This window comes from Bidens hawaiensis, unplaced genomic scaffold (assembly GCF_021521415.1).
Source record: "Bidens hawaiensis isolate Kalapana, Puna unplaced genomic scaffold, B.hawaiensis_p1.1 tig00015763_1, whole genome shotgun sequence".
NCBI classification, from domain to species: domain Eukaryota; kingdom Viridiplantae; phylum Streptophyta; class Magnoliopsida; order Asterales; family Asteraceae; genus Bidens; species Bidens hawaiensis.
This window is the reverse complement of record NW_027492405.1, coordinates 15,016-37,266: the sequence shown is the minus strand read 5'-3', so window position 1 is coordinate 37,266 and position 22,251 is coordinate 15,016. Positions and strand designations below refer to the sequence as shown.

Here is a 22,251-nt window from a genome sequence, read left to right as displayed (position 1 = left end):
GAGACGAAGGAGCGAAAGCAACTAGCTCTTGCTTCAAAATTAAAACGTGACGAGGCGTATATCAACCATTTGAATGAAAACCAAAAAAACGCCGATTTAACATTCATCGTGCAACCGCACAAACATCTTAACGAACCCTTTAGATCGATCCTAATTCAACGCAAACTCGAGCTATGCGAGAAGTGGGGTTGGGAAGCGCCGTAGGTTTTTTTTTTGTCGGTTTTTTTAATTTATTTATCTTTGTAATATTTATTTAATCTTGTTTTATTTTTTATTTAATTTAACCCTGTTTTAGTATTTATTGAAAAAAAATACAAAAATAAAAAAAAATTCCATCACACCACCACCCCTACCAAAATTCCATCACTAGTGATGAAAAGTGATGGGGTGAGATGACACACCGTGATTGGTGGTTGCAAGTTATGGTTTTTAAATCACCCCCACCACCCTAAGTGTTCGCTTTACTTAATTTGGTGTCTCTGAACGCAATTATTAAGTATTATTATATATATGCCCTTTTCAAATTTACACTTTTGTCTCCAATTTAAAGAACAAAAACAACATAAAATGGAAATAAACCCCACCTTAAATTACATCAATCAGAATTCTGAAATGAACAAAGAGGCACATATCCAAACAAAATAATACATAGATGTTACACATAACACGGTTTAAGAGTGTGAAAAAATCAAGTAGACACTAAGTTGTTCAATTGTTAGTAGGGGTGGGGGCATATGTGAAGACAACTTTCACACAAATCGGTTTCAAGGCCACTTGATGGAGAGCAAAAATATGCCATGAACATGGTGCAATTACATGCTGAGATTACGTTTTTGTATTTGAACGGTCATTTGGATCATTGACGAGTCACTGACCCATCCAATCATCATCTTTTCATCCTTAAAAGGAAACCCATCATGTGTGACAGAACCCCCCTGCCCAACCTAGAACCCATATTTTTTTAGGGCTGGCATATCTTGCATACCCGTACACGATAAGACATGAATACGAAATATGTACACTTGTACATGACACGAAAACTTATCTTGTGTCTGTATCCCTAACACGAACCTGAACCTGTTAATACCTGGTATACACGATAATACACGATAAGAGTTAAAATCAATCCTACGACAGTCCAATTATTCGTATAAACCTAATTGGGAATGTCGTGAGAATGTGATGGCTGAGAGAAAGTAAGAATGTTTTAGGAATTTAGGGTTTACGGTAACTTATAATTATATATATTTAATTATAAAAATCTAATCAGGTACTTAACATGTACTTAACAGATAAACATGTATTTTACCTGTTTAGACACGAAAATTAACAGGTAGATTCGTGTCTACATGTTTAGTATACGAAACATGTTAATGCCTTATCTAATACTTGTTAAAGTCGTGTAGGTACATGTCGTGTATTCGTGTATCGGATATAAATTGTCAGCCCTAATTTTTTGTGGGACTTGAACCTAGACCTCCCCTTTTAAATTCAAGTCTTTATGTGCCAACAGTACCTGTTCTGTAAAAGTTTCGAGCTTAATTAAAACTTAGAAAAGAATCTTCTAATCATTTAATTAGAAACCTTAAGCAAAAGCATAACAGAGATTCGAGGAGATCGAACCTCAGCATTAAGCACATGGAAGTCCCTTAACAAACAACCCATCACATGGGGGTATATAAACGTATTAAAAACCAAAAGTACGTTTTGTTATATTAGGTGTTATGATATGATTAACAAATAACTAGTGTGCTAATACAAAGAACTTGGACAAGGGGACAGACAAACATTAATCCTTCTATTTGTCAGCGTATTTTGGTTATGTCAATTTCAGAATCAAACATTATGACAAAATTATATTTAGGTATCTTGGTTAAAAGCATCAAAATTTTACAATTTACAAAGAAATTTATATTTAAAATAAAAGAAACATTAATTGTCAATGAGCTAGTGGTGGAGTGGTAAGGAAGAGGCTTTGTGTCTATGTGACCCATGTTCGATTCTTGACCACGGCATTTAGTTTTAGAGGCCCCAGGATGATGGTGGGAGACTAGGCGATTAGGTGGCTTTCACTAGTTGGATCCTGAACTGAACGAGTTTTATCTTACCGCACTGTCGTGCCTTTAGGTGAGGGTTTTTCCCGGATCGAAACACGAGTGTATCCCAATACGATGAATTTAGCCAGTGGCTTATTTGGAGGATTCGTTGGTCGTTAAAAAAGACATTAATTAATGCGTAAGAGCATTCACATTCTATCCACCAAATAACGTGAGTGGAGTTTTATAATTTAGGGTGCGTAGTTTAGGGTGTTGCGAGTAGAGGAGAGAGAAAGTATAATGATTTTTCTAGTATATTAAAAAGGTTTCTGTAGCAATCTATAAATTTTTTTAATATCTTTTAAAAGTGGTTGTGAGTGAAAGAATGACACTGTAATAATAAATGTATAAAAAATATTATTTAATTAAACAAAAAAGAGAAATATAGTGTTTTAGTGTAATTATAGAGATAGATATTATGGAAGGGATAAGAATGCTCTAACGTATCAACCTCATACTGAGAGCATTCACATAACATCAGTGGCGGAGCCACACTTTCACCACCGGCTTCGGCAGAACCCGGTCCTTTTCGGTTTTATATATAACCTATAGTGTTAAATTAACGAGCGAACCCATTTTTTTCAGCGAGCGAACCCAGTATCATTTTAAAAAAAGTGTATTCGAACCCACTGATTATAAAAAGTTTAGTTATATTTTTTTAGTAACGAATATTCTTTTTATAAAATATAAAAAACTTTTAAAAAAAATATAAAAATCATTAACAAACATTATATATCAGCCAATAATACTCTATTACCCGATATATAGATTAATAAAAAGCCCAAAATACTCATAGATTGGATCAATAAGCCCAACCCAATTAGCATTCTTAAACAGAATACCTAAATAAAAAATATATAAACAAATTAAAACATCGTCCATCGACTCAACAACCGATCAGCTTCTTTCTATCGACCCGATGACCATTGCATCATCACCTTCGCCATTTGCCTTAAGGTTTCAACCATCGTCAACAACCAATACTTGTTGGTCTATCGTTTGAGAAATGTTTTTCTTCAATGAATGAAGCATGTGAAGTCGGATTTGCATAATCATTTGGATGACGATTATATGAATGATGCTTGTATTGTATTTGTTATTTTCAAAGTCGCGATTGAAGATATTTTTCAAAAATGAAAACACGTAAGGAACAATTATAATATGCAATATCTTTTTATTTAATAACTCTGTATTTTATTGAATGCTAACGATATATTTTTGTTATGATGGTGATATTGCATTTTATTTATCTAACTGAATGATCGACCCGGACCATTCGGGCCCGAAAACTTTGACACCGGAAAAAAGTTAAGCATCAAAAAATTCCGAACCCATGGAAAAAAGTTCTTGGCTCCGCCACTGCATAACATCCCCCCTCCCCCCCCCCCCCCCTTTTTTTTGCAAATGGGGTTCTTATAATAAAGTTGGTGGTTTAGAATAGAGAAAAAAAAATGTTACTATTCATCTTTATATTTAAAAATTTTTTGCTCCATCATATTAATTTTTTAATATTTTTTAAAATGTTTGTGATAGGAAGATATTGAAAAATGTAATTATAAGTGTATAAAAAATATTATTTAATTACAAAAAAGAAATAATTTGTAGATTTTTATTGTAATTTTAGGTTTGAAATTATGGGAAGGGATGAAAATGCTCTAAATCCAACAGTTTACCAACTATTGCTATATTTTCTCTCTGATTTTCAATTAAATATATTTTTTATACCTTTATAATTATATTTTCTCACTATTACACTTACTTCCATTTTAAAAAAAAATATATTGAAATATTATAAGGGTGAATAAGACTCTCAAATATACGCATTTCTCTTTTCCACTCACAAACCTAAACCACTTCCTAATAAGTCGGTCATTAGAGTTGATCAGACGGGCCTTCAAGGTCTAAGATAAAAATATCTTATTTCTTAAGGCTATCTGCTATAATGGGGGTTTCGGAACCCGTCCTGCTATGGTTTAATGCCTCTCAGGCGCCCCCAATATATGTGTGTGTGTGTGTGTGCGTGTGTGTGTGCATGTATGTGTGTGTTTGTGTGTGTGAGTGATGAAGAAAGAGAGGGCCCACCACCATTCCTTCCGCGCCGGTCATCCTCTCGGCATCTCTCCCCTCCACGCCCCCACCGACGACGCCCCATGGCGGTGTTCCGCGCCCTCCACGCCCTCTGAAGAGCTCCCATAGCGGGTAGTCCAAGGACCGACTTCTTTTGGGCTTAGTTAGGCCCATACCGTTCTATTTTATTTTGGATTGAAACACCATTAAGAGTTTAAGATCGGGTTCTATCATGCTCAACTGCGAACTGGGCCCAAGCCCAACTACCAAGCCCGCAAGCCCTTCTTTCTAGAGATAATTAGCCCATTTATTTTTGGTTTCAACTTTGGAAAATTGGATTTTAATAATCCCAACTTTCTATTACTGGCTGATAATAACACCAACTTTGTTTATTCCCACTAGTGGTTCTAAATTTAAAAAAGTTGGCTCTCAATGGTCCCCCGTTAAAAAAACCTAACGGCGTTAAGTTCTTTCCGAATTTTAAATTGATTTTTTAGGGCTTTTGATTGGAAGAAGGGTGATGTAAAAGTTAGCTCGAAACAATACTCCAAACAGCTTAAGTTTTGAAGTTCAAACACACGATTTGAAGCACTAATCAAGACATTTGAAGTATCATTTCGAGCAAAGTTTTACGTTAATCGACTCGTATCCTTCTTCTGATCAAAAGCCCTAAAAAATCAGCTTAAAATTCAGAAAAAACTTAACGCCGTTTGTTTATTTTTAATGGATAACCATTGAGAGCCAACTTTTTTAAATTTAAGACCATTGGTGAGAATAAACAAATTTGGATTATTATTGATCAATAACAGAAAGTTGGGATTATTAAAATCCAATTTTCTTTTAACTTTTAATAGTTCATACATTTTTCACTACTACTAGTTTTTCAAATTTGGATTTTTTGAAACCTACTAAATCGTCCGCATCAAAGCAAGTCGGATGATTTTTTTTACAGTTTAGTTTTGGCATTTAGACGATTCAGTCCAGTCTTTAATATGTATTTACACACACGCACATACACACACGCTATAATAATCTTCTTATCATCTTTAAATCATTAACGCAACCCGGCCGGTTTGGTTTGTTTTCCTCAAAACCATAGTTAGTAGTTTGGCGCCTGCAATGGTTGATGGTTCCTTCAATTTGATCAGGGCCGGCTATTATATGTGGCGGGGGGATCGACCGCCATAGGCCCGACTACCCGTTAGGCCCAAAATTTTTTTAAAAATATATATATATATATATATATATATATATATATATATATATATTGTTATAAATTGTATTTGAACTTATAGTCTTAAAATAGATCTTCAATTTTGTTTAGGCCCATATAAAATCATGTCCAATTGCCCAAATTATTTGTAGGCCCATAGCCTAATTACAAAGTTTTTTTATTGTTAATTTGTTATTTTGTTATACCGCTCAAAAAATAGAAATGTAGAAGGCAGAAAGTCAAACAACCTTAATCCATTATCCACCGCATGACTGAGACTGACGACGGCTTGCTTCCGCCTTCCGTCACTCTGTCCGTCCGTCGCCGGACCACCGGTCGCCGTCCAGACCTGCACGACCAGTCGACCACTGCAGCACCATCGCCGCCAACCTCCAACCTCCGAATTTCCAAAATTCTGATTTTCTGATCCAGGTTAGTTATTTTTTTGATTAGTTTTATAAAAGTTATTGACTTAGAATAATAGAATCTTAGATTTGATTGTTCATAATTCAAATTTTGTTTGTTTATTAAATTATGTTTGATATGCTTGAAATTCATTTATTTATAATCAGTTCGTTTAGCGAATAGACGATAAGACGAATAACACATTTAACTAAGTAACTAACTGAACTCAGAACTAAATAACTAATATTAATATATATATTATATTGCTACAATATTTGTGTTTTGTGTATTGAAATTACTATTATCATCGTATGATTTACTTTTTTTATGAGTTATCGAGTTTATTTTTTGCTTAAGTCTTTAGGCCCGAATTTAGGCTCGTCTTTGACCCAAAATTTTTTAGCCTTTCTCCGAGCCGGCCCTGAATTTGATGAGCCTCTTGGGCTGGGCTGCATGATTGGGTCCACGATAGTGGTATTGACTTCAATTTGACTTAAGGTCTTAACTCTTAAGTCACTAGTGTTCAAAACAGTATATTTAGTTATTTACTAACGTTGGTATATATATTACGACCATATTTCATATGGGAGTGTTTTAGTTTTGTAGCTTTTTAAGTGCAAGCATTAAATTTTAAAAAGCTAGACAATTGTGACGCTCGGTCAGTTTTGTATACTTAATTTCATAATTTTTACAATACAATATATTCCCATATATTACGAGGACCTAGACTAAATTATTCTTTATTTTTTAAAAGAGAAAATTACTGTTTGCGTCCCTGTAGTTTTAAGACGGAGGCATAATGAGTCCTCAAAAAAAATTTTGAACTGGTTGAGTTCCTGTGGTTTCAAAAATGAACCATTTGAGTCCCTGCCTTTACATTTCTAACAAAAATAAACGAACCGAACTTACTTTTTAACAATAATAAACAAACCAAACTTATCTTTTAACAAAAATAAATGAATCAAACTACTTTTTTTTTACTAAACGAACTGAAGCACTTTTTTTACAAGCATTTAGTTCATTTCGTTTAACAAAATTAAACGAACCCAACTACATTTTAACCAAAAAAGAAACATAACAAACTTAATTTTTAACAAAAATAAACAAAGCGAACAACTTTTTAACAAAAATAAACCAACCGAACTATTTTTTTGACAAAAATAAACTGACCGAACTACTTTTTTAACAAAAATATAATACCAAAATACTTTTCTTTAATAATAAATAAGCCTGAACAACTTTTTTTAACTAAAAACTAAACGAACTGAACAATTCGCTTTAACAAAAACAAGCGTGTCGAATTACTTTAAAAAAACAAATACGCGAACCAAACTTATTTTTAGCAACAAAAAAAACGAACCAAACTGATTTTTTTAACAAAAATAAATGTACCAAATTTATTTTAAACAAAAATAAGCTAACCGAACTTGTTTTTAACAAAAATATCGTCATAGCTTGCACTAAGGTGGAGTTCGATTCAATTACTTATTTTAGAAGTGGTTACATTTGTTTGGTTTAGTAAAAAAGTAGTTTGGTCTGTTTATTTTTGTTAAAAAGGTAGTTCGGTTCGTTTATTTTTGTTAAAAAAGTAGTCTGGTTCGTTTATTTTTGTTAAATAGTAGTTCGATTCGTTTATTTTTGTTAAAAATAGTTTGGTTTGTATTTTTTTGTTAAAAAAGTTTGGTTTGTTTATTTATGTTTAAAAAAATTAGTTCGGTTTGTTTATTTTTGTTAAAAAAAGTTCGAATCTTTATTTTTGTTAAAAGAAATTTCAGTTCAGTTATTTTTGGTTGATTATGGTTTGGTTGGTTGATTATGGCTTCATTGGTTATAGTTTGGTGGTTAATTCTTTAATTTAGAGGAAATGTTTAAGGTGAGACTAAAACTGAACAATCACTTAACCACAAGGACTCATACGGATCATAAAAAAGGTAAACTAGTAATTACACAGCGACGGGGACTCAAATTGTTTATTTCTGAAACTACGGGGACTCAACCAGTTCAAAAAAATTTTTGGGGACTTATTGTGCCTCTCCCCTAAAACCACAGGAACGCAAACAGTAATTTTCTCTTTTTAAAAACTCAATAATAACAAATATATTTATTATTTTCGTATATATTTTATCACCTTAGTCCTGTTTCATATCTGCAAGCATTAATTTTTTATTTTATTTTAAATAGCCTAGATTATCATGACGCTTAGGTATTTTACACCTCCTTCCATGATTTTTACAAGGCAAGGTCTTTCATATGATTTACATGTGAATAATGAGATTTTTAATTCATAGTTATGAGCTTACAACAAAATGTATCTGTGACATCCCTCGATTTCGGATCAAATTGTATTTATTTTGTATTTGTTTTTATGTTGTAAACCGACTCGATTTATATCCCGAACATTTCAAATATATAAAATATTGGATTTTATGTTACTAAAACATTCCCGCTTGTCTAATTTGAAAAAACCCCTTTTGCGGATTCGAAAATGGACTTAAAACGCTCAAGATACATCAAAAACGAACTTCCGGACGCGAACCGACGTGCAGATCAGCAGCCCCATCTTTTTTTTTTGTGTTTTGTGACTTGTCTTGACCCCTCTTGCATGCAAACCTTGATATCACACCCCATGCTTGACCCTTTCAACCCACCCTATATATACACTCCTATCCCCTTCATTAATCCCTGCTCATTCATCTTTTTCTCTTCCAATTCTCAAGCATTCAAAAGTGTTCTTCAAATTTTTTAGTGGTTTGACTTTCCAAAGTCAAACTGACCATAGTCTTACATTATAATCAACTTATTAACACTTATTTATATTTGAAGATTGTTATACAACATATATATAATAGCACCCTTTGTACCTTCGGTGGGCATTTCTCCGGTCTCGGTCGGTTAAGTGTCCGGCCCATAAGACAAAGCTACATGGAGGACTCGTAGTAGTCCTTGATTATATATATTTTCCGCATCTAACTATCAAACTTGTTATACTTGTTTAACTTCTGCTCATCTTAATTCTATTTTACATTTTGAGTTCCATGGTTATGGGTTTGTAGAGACTAGCCTCGGTTATTTCGTAAATAGCTCCAAACCGGAAGCCGAACTCTTGTTTACTAGTTTGTTTAAATAGTTGTATAAACATGTTTTATGTAAGATTTGAGTTTCTAAAAACCATTTTAATTAGTTCCATGGTTATGGGTTTGTAGAATCTAACCTCAGTCTTAACCCGAAACAAGATTCGAACCGGAAACCGAACTTTCGTTTAAAGACTTTGTTGTTGACTTTTTGTATGTAAGACTTTGGTATTATTATTTATAAATTATTTTACAAGTTCTATGATGTTTGGACATGTGGTAACCATTCTTGGCCTTATTCCAAGATAAAAACCGAACCAAACCGAACTAAACCAAGTTTACTCGCTTAAGACACACAAGTGTGTTTTTAACCATTAAAGCTTATATACTTCTTTAAAAATACTTTATAAACTGATTTTAATTATTTTCACAAAGTACTCGGAATGTTGAATCCAACTTGATCCTATAACAAAGTTTGGACCGATTAAACCGAACACTCGTTTAACGGACGTTGTTAGTTCTAAAACAATATAACTACATACTTGGTTAAGTCTCTTTAAGATTTATTGAGTTATCTCATACATTTATTATTTTGGAAAGTTGACTTTGGGTTCGGTCAAGTCACCAAGACCCGAACCGACAACCCGAACACTCGTTAAAACCCGTTTTAGTATCTATATTATAAAGGGACTTGCTTTCTTGCATTTTTACCCACCTTATTACTTAACATAGGTTGAGTAAAATTAAGGGCTAGATACTTTAACCCGGTTTCGAGCAAACTTACATTTTTAAAGGACTATTATTATAATTTCTTAAATATTTACATTTTAAACCTTAAACTTTAAATTGTTTACATTTCTTATCATTTATTTTCATTTAAAAACTTCCAAGACAACTTTTCTAATACAAGACTTCTTCTCCTTTAGGCTTCGTTCGTTAAACTCATCGTTCCGGTTAATCTCCAAATCATCAAATCTTTCAAGTTTATTACTTGAATGTGAGTACTTTCATCCCCCGTTTTCACTCTTTTATATTTTGGGGGTGACATTGCAGACTTATTCAAATCAAAATGATTTATACTTGAGTCTTAAACCACAAACTTTATTGTATACTTTACTTAAATAAATGCTCGATTTGGTGTTATATGCTTATATGCTTAAGTGCTAATGTGTTTACCGCTTTTGGATGGTTGATTCATAAATCCGAGTATATCTGGCATCCCCTTATAGAAAGGTGTCGTTAATGTATTCTTATTAACGATTTCATTTATCTAAATTGTTGCTATTATTTATTGTTTTGTATACAAGTTGTGAAATTTCATATTATATATCTATTGTTCAAAACTATGAAATTGCTCACCAACCTTTGTGTTGACAAAATCTGTTTATGCAATGTTACAGGCTTGACTTTAGGTTGACTCGAGGACTTGAAGAAAAAACGTTATCGAGACTATTAGGATATTAGCAAAACGAACAATATATTATTTACTATGATTTGAATTCGGTTATTGTATGAACAAGTTATGTGACTCTTTGTGTTTTTATGAATTTAAATGAGTTGATTAAATATTGTCACTTAATAGTATCGTGTGCGATGAACAATCGGTTGCGCCCAACGTTTCCGTCATGGTCGAGGTGTGACAGTATCCCATATGATTTAGATGCACTAGTTAAACCAGAAACATGTGAATAAAAATGGTTTGTACATGTGAACAAATTCTTCTTTACATCTGAATATGCTAACTTCATAAAATACATTCTCGAGGATTACCAATGCTTGAGACATTTACCATCACTAAATCACATGGGATACATGTATTACAACAAAGGCCAAATGTAATTATTTAAATCTATTGGGTAGTTTCGTCTTTTATCGAAACACTAGGGGCATAACTAGTTTTATGTTGTCTATATATACTGGCCACCTTCTCAAGTATTCATCATCTTTTTCAATGGACAAAAAGAATGAACTAAAGCTTTTAGGAATCGCTACAAGTCCATATGTGAATCGTGTTCAGTTCGCTCTCAACCTCAAGTCCATCAAGTATGAGTTCATTGATGAAAACCTCGCTTGCAAAAGTGAGCTCCTATTAGCATCAAACCTGGTTCATAAAAAAGTCCCGGTCCTTTTGCATGCAGATAAGCCACCCATTTGTGAGTCTCAAATCATAATCGAGTATCTTGATGATATCCGACCTGATTTATTCCAACTCCTCCCATCGGTCTCTTTAGATCGCGCTAATTGTCGGTTTTGGGCTACATATATTGATACCAAGGTACGTTAAATAATTAAATATTGTAACATTATTTACATCTATATTTCCTTCATAATTTTATAACTTTTTTTTGTCAAATATGTTTTATTGATGTTAAAACATTGTCCATAGTTTTTCCCATTGTATGAGGAGTTGAGGCGGACAATAAGTAACGCAGGACGAGAAGCAATAAAAGAGCAGATGACAGAAGCAACACAAGTGCTGGAAGAAACCTTCATCAAGTCTAGCAATGGGAAGGCTTACTTTGGTGGAGAAGCCTTCATCAAGTCTAGCAATGAAACATCTTGATGTTATGCTTGGGTGTTTTGTCACATGGATAAAACATGTTGACAACCTTAATGATTTCAATACGTTTGATGAAGAGTCCCAAAACTTGCAAAATGGGCAAAGCGCAAAAAACAAAAGATGTTTCATGAAGCCCTTAAGAGCGTGACACCAGAGAACGAAACACTCGCAAAATTCTACACCATGCTTAATGTCTACAAACCACCATATAAATAAAGCACAAAAACAAAAGAGATGTTTCATATTGTGTGTTTAATGTCATTCTATGTATTATGTTTCATTACAAGTAAAGATCTTAATCAAGGTCTTTACTTATGTTTTCTATCATCAATGTTTAAACTTTGTGTTTGTAATCCGTTGTTAATTTTTCAGATTACTATCATATGCATTATTCATACCAAATTATTTAACTTGAACAGCCTAGCTACCAAATTAACAAGACATTTTATAATGCATTTAAATATATCTTTTATATAATTTATATAGTAGCTATAAATTGTTTTATGTTCTTTAAAATCATATGATCTTACCATGTTTAATATGTGAGTGTTTCAGTTTTATAGTTTTTTAAGTGCAAACACTAAATTTTAAAAAGCCTGGATTACCCAGGTTGAGATACTACAACTTTTTGAAGAATTTGGAAGAATAGAAATGAGAGAATCTTTAATAATAAAAGGTCTACATGCTCTAAGCTACTAGATGATATCAAGGATGACTCATTTTTATGTGTGAAACATATATAGATATAAGTTCAAAAATTTTAACTGCCATAGATGGTGTAGATTTAAATTCTCGTGATGCAAGTATGTAGTTGTTCATTTTCCAATTACTCTAGTTTCTTACTACGGTTTCATTTTGCATTAATAAAAATGGTCGTTCAAAAATAAAATGAAAAAAAATACAATGTATTCCCATACATGACGACGTACATTGAAATATGCTTTAAAATTTAAAAACTCAATAATAATACAAACTATTATTAATTTCGTATATATTTTTCGATCTTAATCGTGTTACATGTTTTATATGTGCAAGCATTATATTTTATAATGGCTAGATTATTGTGATGATTGGTTAGTTTTAAACACCTTTTGCCATGGTTTTTACAATACAAGGTATTCCCATATGATCAAACATGTGAACAGTGAGTTTTCAAATTCATAATTATGAGTTACAATACACTATTTCCCATGTGATATGAATGTACCAGGTAAACATTATACATGTGAGTAAATTAAAAGGCTTAGGATCCTTCTACACCACCTTTGATCCTCACACACCATTATTTTTTCTATACGGCTCGTATAGGACTATACGGTCGTATAGCACCTGAATCATCTCAGTTTGTGTTGGAGCTTGTCGTTCATTGTCTGTAGTGCCTCGTATAGCCCTATACGACCATATAGACCTATACGGCCCGTATAGGGCTATACGGTCGTATAGACAACTTTTTAATTTTAAATATTAATACATTAATACGGTCGTATAGACCTATACAGCCGTATAGACAATTTTTTTGACACAATTTTAAATATTAATACATTAATATCTTACATTTTAATGTATTAACTACATAACATACTTGGTTAAATGTGATATTTTGGAATAGAATAAATTGTCTATTAGCATTTACATAATATACTCGGCCAAATAATTTGTAGTTGTACCCTGAGAACATTCGTTTAAAATTATTTCATGTTTTAAGCTTTGAGACCTAAAAATCTGTCTATACGGGTCGTATAGCACTATACGGCTCGTATAGGCGTTTTCTGGCAGTGGTTAACAAAGGTCAAAGATAGCCTGACTTTTTCTGCAAAGTTTTCTATACGGTCGTATAGCCCTGTACGACCGTATAGGTTTTATAGTGTGTCAGATAGCAATACGAGCCATTTAACACCTATACGGCTCGTATAGGTCTATACAATCGTATAGGTTGAAAAAAACTGTTTTTCTGTCCCTCTGTCAGTAATGTGTAGCCTATACGACCGTATAGGCCTATACGAGCCGTATAGGCATATGGGGTGGTGTAGGAGGATCACATCCCAATTAAAATGGTTTGTAACTGATCGAATTAATGGTTTACATGTGAACAAATTCTGCAAGGTGTATGTATAACTGATTTACATAAGTATTTAAGTGTGGTTAGTTTACGGTTAAAAAATGTGAACAAATTCTGTTTTACATCTGAATATAATAAATTAAATATTTCTCATCTAAATAGTATTTATGAATTAAGATTGAGAAACTAGGTTGTGTTTCGAGAGCGTTATGTTTGTTTTTATGTGAATATGTTTTTACATTACTTGCGAGTTGCAAGTAAACAAACATATATGCGGAATCACATGTGAATAAATATGTGTAGGAGCATAAAATACTCATGTATATCACATATCAATAAACATCAAATACCAAAGAGCATTTGATCTACTGATGTCATAGTGTTGGATAACGTTTCCCTTTTCAAGTGGCAATGATATAAGTTAATGGTGAATAAAATTGTGAAATTTATGAGTAAACTTAGAGAGGGTATGAATTACCATTAAATTAAAGGTAAATAAATAAACATCAAAGTGTAATCACATCTAAATAAACATCAAAATGTAGTGGCATGCAGGTATAAAAGCCTAACTGCAAAAACATGTGAACAGGGCAAACACATGTTAGGCTAAGGGTAGTGGGGCTTGATCCAAGCCCAAGTGATCCAATATATTTACAACACGTAGGCGGTGACGTGGCACAGGATCAAGCCTCAGAGGGTGTAGTGGTCCAGGTGAACCGGGGCTTGATTGATTTTTTTTTTTATTTTTTTTTAAATAATTTAAAACATTACATTAATAATAATATAAAACATTACATTAATAATAATTTAAAATATTACTAGTCTAATACAAGATTATCGGGTCTTCTATCCCACAAATGCTCAACCAACTCATGCCGAAGGTTGTCGTGTATCTCACGGCTCTTGATGATATTTAAGTTGTCGAGTCGTTGTTCATTGATGATCGTCGATTCTTTTCTTGAAATATCACCTTGGTAATTTTGACAAATAGCATGACCCTCGTCTTCTAGTATCATGTTATGTAGGATTACACACGTGTAGACGACTTCCGTTATCTTCTCCCTTGTCCAAAATTTTATTGGATTTGCCAATATTGCCCATTTTTTCTTTAAGACTCCAAACACCCTTTCAATATCTTTTCTGGCCGATTCTTGTCTCTTCGTGAAGTACTTTCGTTTGTCAGAAAGTGGAGACGCATAAGCTTGAACTAGTGTCCCTCATTCGCTGTAAATACCATCAACGAGGTAGTACCCGTACTTGAAGTGTTCTCCATTTACAAAAAAAGCCTGAGGGGGTTCAACCCCGTCGATAAGGTCATCGAATATCGGTGATTGATCGATAACATTGAGGTAATTATTTGACCCGGCAACCCCAAAGAACGCATGCCAAAACCAAAAATCCTATGACGCCACCGCCTCAAGTACAATAGTAGGGCCGGGGTGATCACCTCGGTGGAATTGACCTCGCCAAGCAGTAGGACACATAGCCCAACCAACATGCATACAATCGAGGCTACCGAGCATCCCGGGGAAACCATGCCTTTCACTGTGCACCTCGTATATGCGTTGGATATCATACATTGTTGGTTTACGTAAGTATCTCCGCTTGTATAGCGATATGACCCCTAAATATAATTATTTAAATATATAAATAAATGTAAATAATAAAATTTTAAATAAAACTATATACCTTTACAAAAATGGTTAAGTGAATCGCGTCCGGTCTTTTTAGCCATTTGTACTCGTCCAACATGTCCGAGCCAACACCATACGCTAGTTGCCGAAGAGCAGCGGTAATTTTTTGAGTAGGCGTGAACCTGGGATGACCTCTAGCGTCATCCCTTTGTTGAAGATACTCAAAGTGCTCTGGCAAGTCATTTGCTAGACGCATGAATAATCGTCTAGTCATTCGAAAACGAGTTTTAAAACTTTCCTCACCATATGCGGGATCGGGGCTAAAATAGTGACGTATCAAAGTTTCATTAGCAGTCTTTTGATCACGAAGACGTGGTTGCCGGAATAATGGGGCTCGAGGACGTCTTTGATCGATCAAAAAATTTATCCTCGTTTGAACCGCTTGACAAATGAGTTCGTCTTCTTCGGAAGACGAAGACGATGAAGACGATGCCATTTATAAAAATGGAGAGAAATATAGTTTTGGTAGAGGGAAAGTATGGTTTTTTAAGAGAATAAGAGAGAATGGGTGAGTTTTAATTAAAATGGAGTGTGTGGATTGGTATTTATAGGTTAAACAAAAAAAAAACTTTTTTTTTAAAAACCACCAACGGCTATATTTCCCGCGCCCCCATCCGCGCCAAGGTGGTAGCGGTGTTCGCGAGCCAGGTGGCCACGCCGGGCCTCCGCTCCCCCCATCCACGCCCTACTACCCTTAGCCTTATATGCATCAGTGTAATGCGACGTAGGAAAATTTTAAATGAGTACTGACTAAATCTGGTGAAAAAAAAAGAGATGATATAATTTTGATTAAACCAATGCAACAAAAAGGCTGATATTGCATATAACTTGGCTATAAACAACCCTAGAGGAATATAAAATATATTTTGGATAAAAGTTTAAAATTCATCTAAACTAGTCTAATAGCAAAAAAAAACAATACGAGAAGAATTACAAGGAAAAATAGATAAAATTTCAGTTTAAATTCGCCCTTGTTTCGGCATTTTCAAAGATATAATATGTTATAGTGCTTGTAAGCCTCATACCGTTCTTTTAGTAACATTGTATTTATCCATCTTTTTTTGAGAGAATAACTAAGTTCTACTACGCTTGGCATGACTAGTTTAGTCCATACTATCTTGTTAACTATATTATATAAAATGCATTTTCAAGGATTTTGTATCACCAGCTCATAGTAATTAACTAGTAGCCCAGTTGCTATGTGTAACTTAGGGCCATCTAAACCGCCGGTCGCTCGAACTTGTTCGTCACTCGCCCGGAAACTGCTCGAAAAATGCTCACTTATTTTTTTGATCGATTGTAAATGAGCCGCTCTGCTCGATTCAGTTTGTAAACAAGCCAAGCAACGAGCAAACGTCTGTACTTCTTTCACCTAAAAATTTACAACATACTATACGTTTGTCTAAAACTACTACTTTGTTTAAAAAATATATTATTTATAGCCTTCAAACTTGTTTTTAATAAAATATTTAAAGTGAAAAAAAAATTAATGCTCGAAATCGCTCGATGTTCGATCGAAAAATGCTCGATTCGATTTTGGTTGGTTTGGTTTTTCGCTCGGTTCAAATTTTAGCCGTTCGTTTCAGTTGTAAACGAGCAAGCCTTTGCTCGGTTCAGCTCGTGAACAGCCCTAGAATTGTGAAATATTGATATTTATCAAGCCAGTGGCACCAAAACAAATCCGCATTCAAGATCCTTTATAAGAAGAAAAACAAGAAACCCACATTTTAAAAACCAAAACCAATTTAAAGTCCATAACAAAATTTCACTTCAACAAAACAAGATAAAAACATTGACAATGGTTTCAATAATAATGGTCTCACTGGCAGAGCTGCTCGACTGCAGCCACGATCTGGGGCGGCTGAACTACGGTCCATTCTTCAAGCGTCCCCGCATACGGTGTAGGCACGTCTTGTGAAGATAAACACACAATCGGTGCATCCAAATAATCATGAAAGTTCTCATTAATTGCTGCGGTCAAACTAGCCCCGATTCCACCTGTACGCATACACTCCTCAACAATAAGCACACGGTGAGTCTTTTTCACCGAGTTCCCGATCGTATGCAAGTCAAACGGTTTCAAAGACCGAATGTCAATAACCTCCGGGTCGTACCCTTTGTTGACCAAAGTCTTGGCAGCCTGCATTACATGATATCGCATCCTCGAATATGTTAAAATCGTCACGTGTTGACCCGGTCGGACCATCTCGGCTTCTTCAAGATTTAGCACATATTCTTCATCGGGAATCGTTTCTTTGAGATTATAAAGTAAAACATGCTCGAAAAGGATCACGGGGTTATCACTACGAATAGCAGCTTTCATTAACCCCTTTGCATTATAAGGAGTCGAGCACGCCACCATTTGGATTCCGGGAATGGATTGAAAATAAGATTCCAACCGCTGTGAATGCTCAGCACCAAGCTGCCGCCCGACACCGCCAGGACCCCGAATGACAACCGGGATTTTGAACTGACCGCCCGACGTGTAGTGGAGCATACCACAGTTGTTGGAGATTTGGTTGAAGGCGAGAAGGAGGAAACCCATGTTCATTCCTTCAATAATGGGCCTCAGGCCCGTCATGGCTGCCCCGATTCCCATTCCAGTAAAGGCGTTTTCAGCGATCGGGGTGTCCAGAACCCGCAGATCACCGTATTTTGGGGCGAGGCCTTTGGTTACCTTGTAGGACCCGCCGTAGTGGCCCACATCTTCACCCATAATGCATACGCGTGGGTCTCGGTCCATTTCTTCTTCGAGTCCTTCTCTTAAAGCATCAAAGAGTAATATCTCGTGCCTGCAGAATGAATATTATGATTGCGTGTGAAAATGATTATTGAATATGTGATCATTTCATAGTTTTCATATTCCTATAAATCTAGGAGGCATAATTACAGGGACCAATGTAGAGGTAGGTTTTTTAATCTAACCCGAACACCAAACCCGATCCGCAAAGACCCGAATAAGCTCTAACCGAAAAACCCAGCCCGAGAGAATGTATTACCTGAACTCCTGAACCCGGGTGCAATGATTTTCCAGAATCTGGTTCACCCGAATAAACCGAACACCCTAAACAAAGACTTCTGATTTTTACTAGAGTAATACAAGTCAGTAGCATCTTAAAGCCTAAAACTCTTCAAGGTGATATCACGATATTTTTAAAAGTTAAACTCGGTGATCAATTCATCCAATTTCCAACTTCTATTCAATCAATTCATCGAAGTTTGGTTCAATACAAATCTTTCGTTTGATCAAGTCTAACTCTTAAAGGTACTGGTTTTTAACATTAGTCGTTAACTAAAACTAATCGTTGAGTAACACGAACAGTTAAATTCCGAGTTTGGTTAATCGTAATGATCATGTCAATAACACAATCACGGTTAATACTTAACAGTATAGTCCTGTTATGATCATGCCTATGGGTGTATAAACAAGAATATAAGCAGATTATCAGGATCATATTACATAACCGAACTCGATTCACATCAACAGTATTTTTTTCTTTTTTAAGTTTTGAAGCATAAATATTGTATTTCGTACTTTTCATTAAACCGTGAAACCCGAACTAATCCGATCAATCATATCATATTTGGTTGGTTTGGGACCGAAAACTGAAAAAACCACCCGAATGACACTCGTGGATCAATCGATGTAATGAACAAAGTCATACATACCCGGGTTTAGATGCAGCAGAAGTATGAGGTTTTGTCTGCAATAATATATAAAAAGTTCATTACATAATACACACGCATACATACATAAGTGTCTGACTTACTGCAACAGCATTTGTAACCAAATGATGAGTTCGACCCCCATTTGGTTTCAAACGAGTGGTGATGTTAGCCCCATCAGATCTAACCACAACAAAGCTCGATTGCCTACCTGAAACCCAAATAGCAAACAATGTGATAAACCCATATTAAACAAGAAATGATAAATGTAAGTGGTACCTGAAAAGGATCGGCGGTGGAAGTAGTTGTTGTTGGTGTCAAAGGACGTGGCAGCTCCGATTCGTTGGATAATCGAAGAAGCCATATATTTTTATTTTGGAATGGAAAATGTAATGCTAATGAATGTGATTTATATATCTATAATTTATTATATGGAATGTGTTGGTAGCGATGATTTGAAAGCAATTAGGGCGGAGAAGAAGAGGAAGCAAGAGTTGTGTTTGATTGAGGGTTCGGGTGTTTGCAAAAGTGGTTTAGGCTTCGAGTGTACCGCCTCTTCACTAGGAACATGTGTTATGTTTGGTTCTAAGATTTTGGAATTGGAATTTGTCTAATGCTTTTTTTTGTACTAGTTTACATTTTAGTTTTAACGATAAATTCTTGTTAGAAGGATAAACTAGCAAGGATTTTGTCTTATGTTTACGCCAAAGGGATGAATAACGAAGCCATGAAAACAGTTTGTAGGATTTTTTTAGAGGGTGTTTGGTATGATGGTTTCGAGGATAGATTGAATCGGTTTGGGGTTATAACCTCAAGTTTACAACATTTTATATTATCGCATGTTAGATGTCGGTTGGCGTTTGACACGAGGCTAACAAATGATAAGTTGATTCTGTTGGTGAATCACAATTTGTGTAGTTCTTCTTACTCGCACGCCTTTGTTCGAAAATGTTTCTATAAATGGGATTTATTTATCACCTGTAATATACAGAAAAATTTCGATACCAACTTTTATAATTTTGGAAATTGAAGGACTAGTTAGTCATTTAGCTAAAATAAATATAGGAACTCCACACATGGTTGATGACTAATCTGATGAAATTGACAGTTTGACACATATCTGATGACTAATTGGATGGAATGATACATGGTTGATAGCTATCAGAGGGAGTGACATGTGTCGCCACATGTCATCACAGAATAACATGAGCTATCACAAGAATGACACATGTCAAGTTCTAATGACACATCATACTTATTAAGTTTTCTAACACTATAAATAGAAGACTTAATTTAGAGTTCATTTCTATTCATCTATAACACCAAACCACTCCCATTCTCTCGAAGTCTGTGTCATACCGACACCACTCCGGAGTTCTGAAGTTTCATACCCCAACACACTACGTATGGTTGAAGTGCTACCCATTTTAAGGTAGGAGTAATTTTTAAGTCATTTCAATATATAGGTTAGATCCTAGTCGAATGTATAGCATAGAGCATTCTCATCCAACCCTATATCCCTAAACCAAAAATTACGCTAAAACTCACTGTATATTCTCTCTTCATTTCAATTAAATAATACTTGTTTATACCTTTGTCATTCGCTTTTCTCTTTCTCTCACTCACAACCACTTTAAAAAAATATTAAAAAATTATAGGGGGTTTTCAAATATACAGAAAAATCACTGTTTTTTTTAAAATATAAAAACTCTTCACTCACAACATCCAAAATCACTCTCTAAATTTTAAAAACACCCATCTCATAAAATGAGGGGCTGGATGAGAATGCTCTTACACCTTGGAAAGTTATTATAAATATATTTAAGCTTTTTATATATAAAGGTTTACAAAAATACACGTTTCTTGATAATTAAGAAATATATAGTTTTACATACAAAGGTCATTGTCAAATAACGTTTATTCTAGAGAAAGAAACACAAATCTTTTAAACAAAAGATATTTATAATACTTTATGTAACAGAATAAAGCGACGCGCATGTAGTAACCGAAAGGGTGATAACACTGGTAGTTGAGTCTCTTGTCCAAGGAAAGTAATTCGCACAAATCCCAATCAATCGTGGGACCCGTTTACCAGGGCCGGCTTCGAGAATTTAAATGCCTCGGCCGATCCAAAATAAAAAGGCCCATATGCCCTATAAGAAATAACGAAATATATAAGCTAATCTTTTTAATGATGCTTAATATTATGGATAAAAAAAAGTTTGAGCCCAATATATTTAAGACGATTAAGATTTATTCATATTTTATAATTTTGTTTTCTAATATGTATAATAAATTTGGCCCCTGAAAATTACGGGCATATGCTAAACGTCAGGCTCGTACTACCCTAGGGTCGGCCAAGTTGTTTACCATGTTACTAGAACTCCAAATCTATTAAGAAATGATAGCAATATGTATGCATGTTAATAAAATTAAGAAATCTTTTGATGAGAAAAATATTGTTAACTAATAATTCAATTATATATTTAGTTAAAAGTATAGATAATGGTTAAAGTAAAATCGAATATGAATAATATAAAAAATTTCTTAAATTTCTATTATGTTAAAAGGATAAAAATACTTTATAAAAATCAAATAGAATTTTTATTTTAAAATTTATTACAATCCTACTCATTTCCTTTTTTTCATTAAAATTTTATGTTAATACGTAAATAATAGTAGCTTATAACCTTATTGGTGAGCCATTATTACTTCATCTTCACAATATACCTTATCATTTTCATAATATACCTTATCCTTTTCATGGTATAATCGGTTCAACCGGCTGGTATGTACCGGCTTTTAAAACATTACTCTTTGGTTACCGGAAAATTTTCCGACTTGTCTTTTTCATTTTTTTTCTCTTAGTTCTACTACTTTGTCAGCAATAGATTGAAAGGTCAAACTACCATAACGATGTCAACTCTCCCGTGGTTCCAACGTGCCCCTGAAAAAGCCGTGCCTCGGCCGGGTGTCTGACTTGCACCACCCTAGAGCCGGCCATGCCGTTTACTTTCCTGGAGAGCTCGATGAGAGTGTTCAAACCTATAAGGCCAAAGCATGCAACACCAAACGTCATACTTTATAACAAAACAAATATTTATCAAGGTTTAAAGTTGCAAATTAGAATAAAGGTTTAAAGCTAGATCATTCGATCTAGATATTTATACAAAGTTTTTCAGGCGTTGATCGCTAGTGGTGGGTGAGTTGCAGGAAACGGCGTTGGCCGCCGATGGTGGATTTAGGCGGAGTGGGATTTGGTTGTTGTTGATACCCCTAAAGGCAGTAAACGATGCTCACCATTATGCTCCGGTGAGTGGGAGAGTTTGCTTGATGCTCAGCCAGAAATGGAAGCATGGAGGTCTATCGGTGGTGGTTATGGATGAAAAGGATGAATGGGGTGGTGGGTCCCACTAATTA

General features: G+C 34.5%; 1 protein-coding gene and 1 pseudogene across 1 annotated transcript; one reads left to right on the top strand and one right to left on the bottom strand.

Moving 5' to 3' along the window:
• The first annotated feature begins 10,751 nt into the window (after window positions 1–10,751).
• On the top strand, window positions 10,752–11,628 carry LOC143549698 (glutathione S-transferase U17 pseudogene; annotated as a pseudogene).
• A 5,247-nt stretch (window positions 11,629–16,875) lies between these two features.
• On the bottom strand, window positions 16,876–19,200 carry LOC143549685 (pyruvate dehydrogenase E1 component subunit beta-like). Its single transcript, XM_077040537.1, has 4 exons — window positions 19,111–19,200; window positions 18,936–19,042; window positions 18,835–18,869; window positions 16,876–17,957 (listed from the first exon to the last, which is right to left on the bottom strand). Exons 1-4 carry the CDS (start codon window positions 19,193–19,195, stop codon window positions 16,985–16,987), a joined length of 1,200 nt encoding a protein of 399 aa, XP_076896652.1. The 5' UTR covers window positions 19,196–19,200; the 3' UTR covers window positions 16,876–16,984.
• Between the last annotated feature and the right edge of the window lie 3,051 nt (window positions 19,201–22,251).

Bases quoted from the DNA above. Each gene is read 5' to 3' on its own strand.
- LOC143549685 (XM_077040537.1), bottom strand. From the start codon at position 19,195: ATGGCTTCTTCGATTATCCAACGAATCGGAGCTGCCACGTCCTTTGAC. The intron at 19,043-19,110 runs GTACCACTTACA...TTTGGGTTTCAG, and splicing joins CCACCGCCGATCCTTTTCAG to GTAGGCAATCGAGCTTTGTT. The intron at 18,870-18,935 runs GTAAGTCAGACA...ATATTATTGCAG, and splicing joins TGGTTACAAATGCTGTTGCA to ACAAAACCTCATACTTCTGC.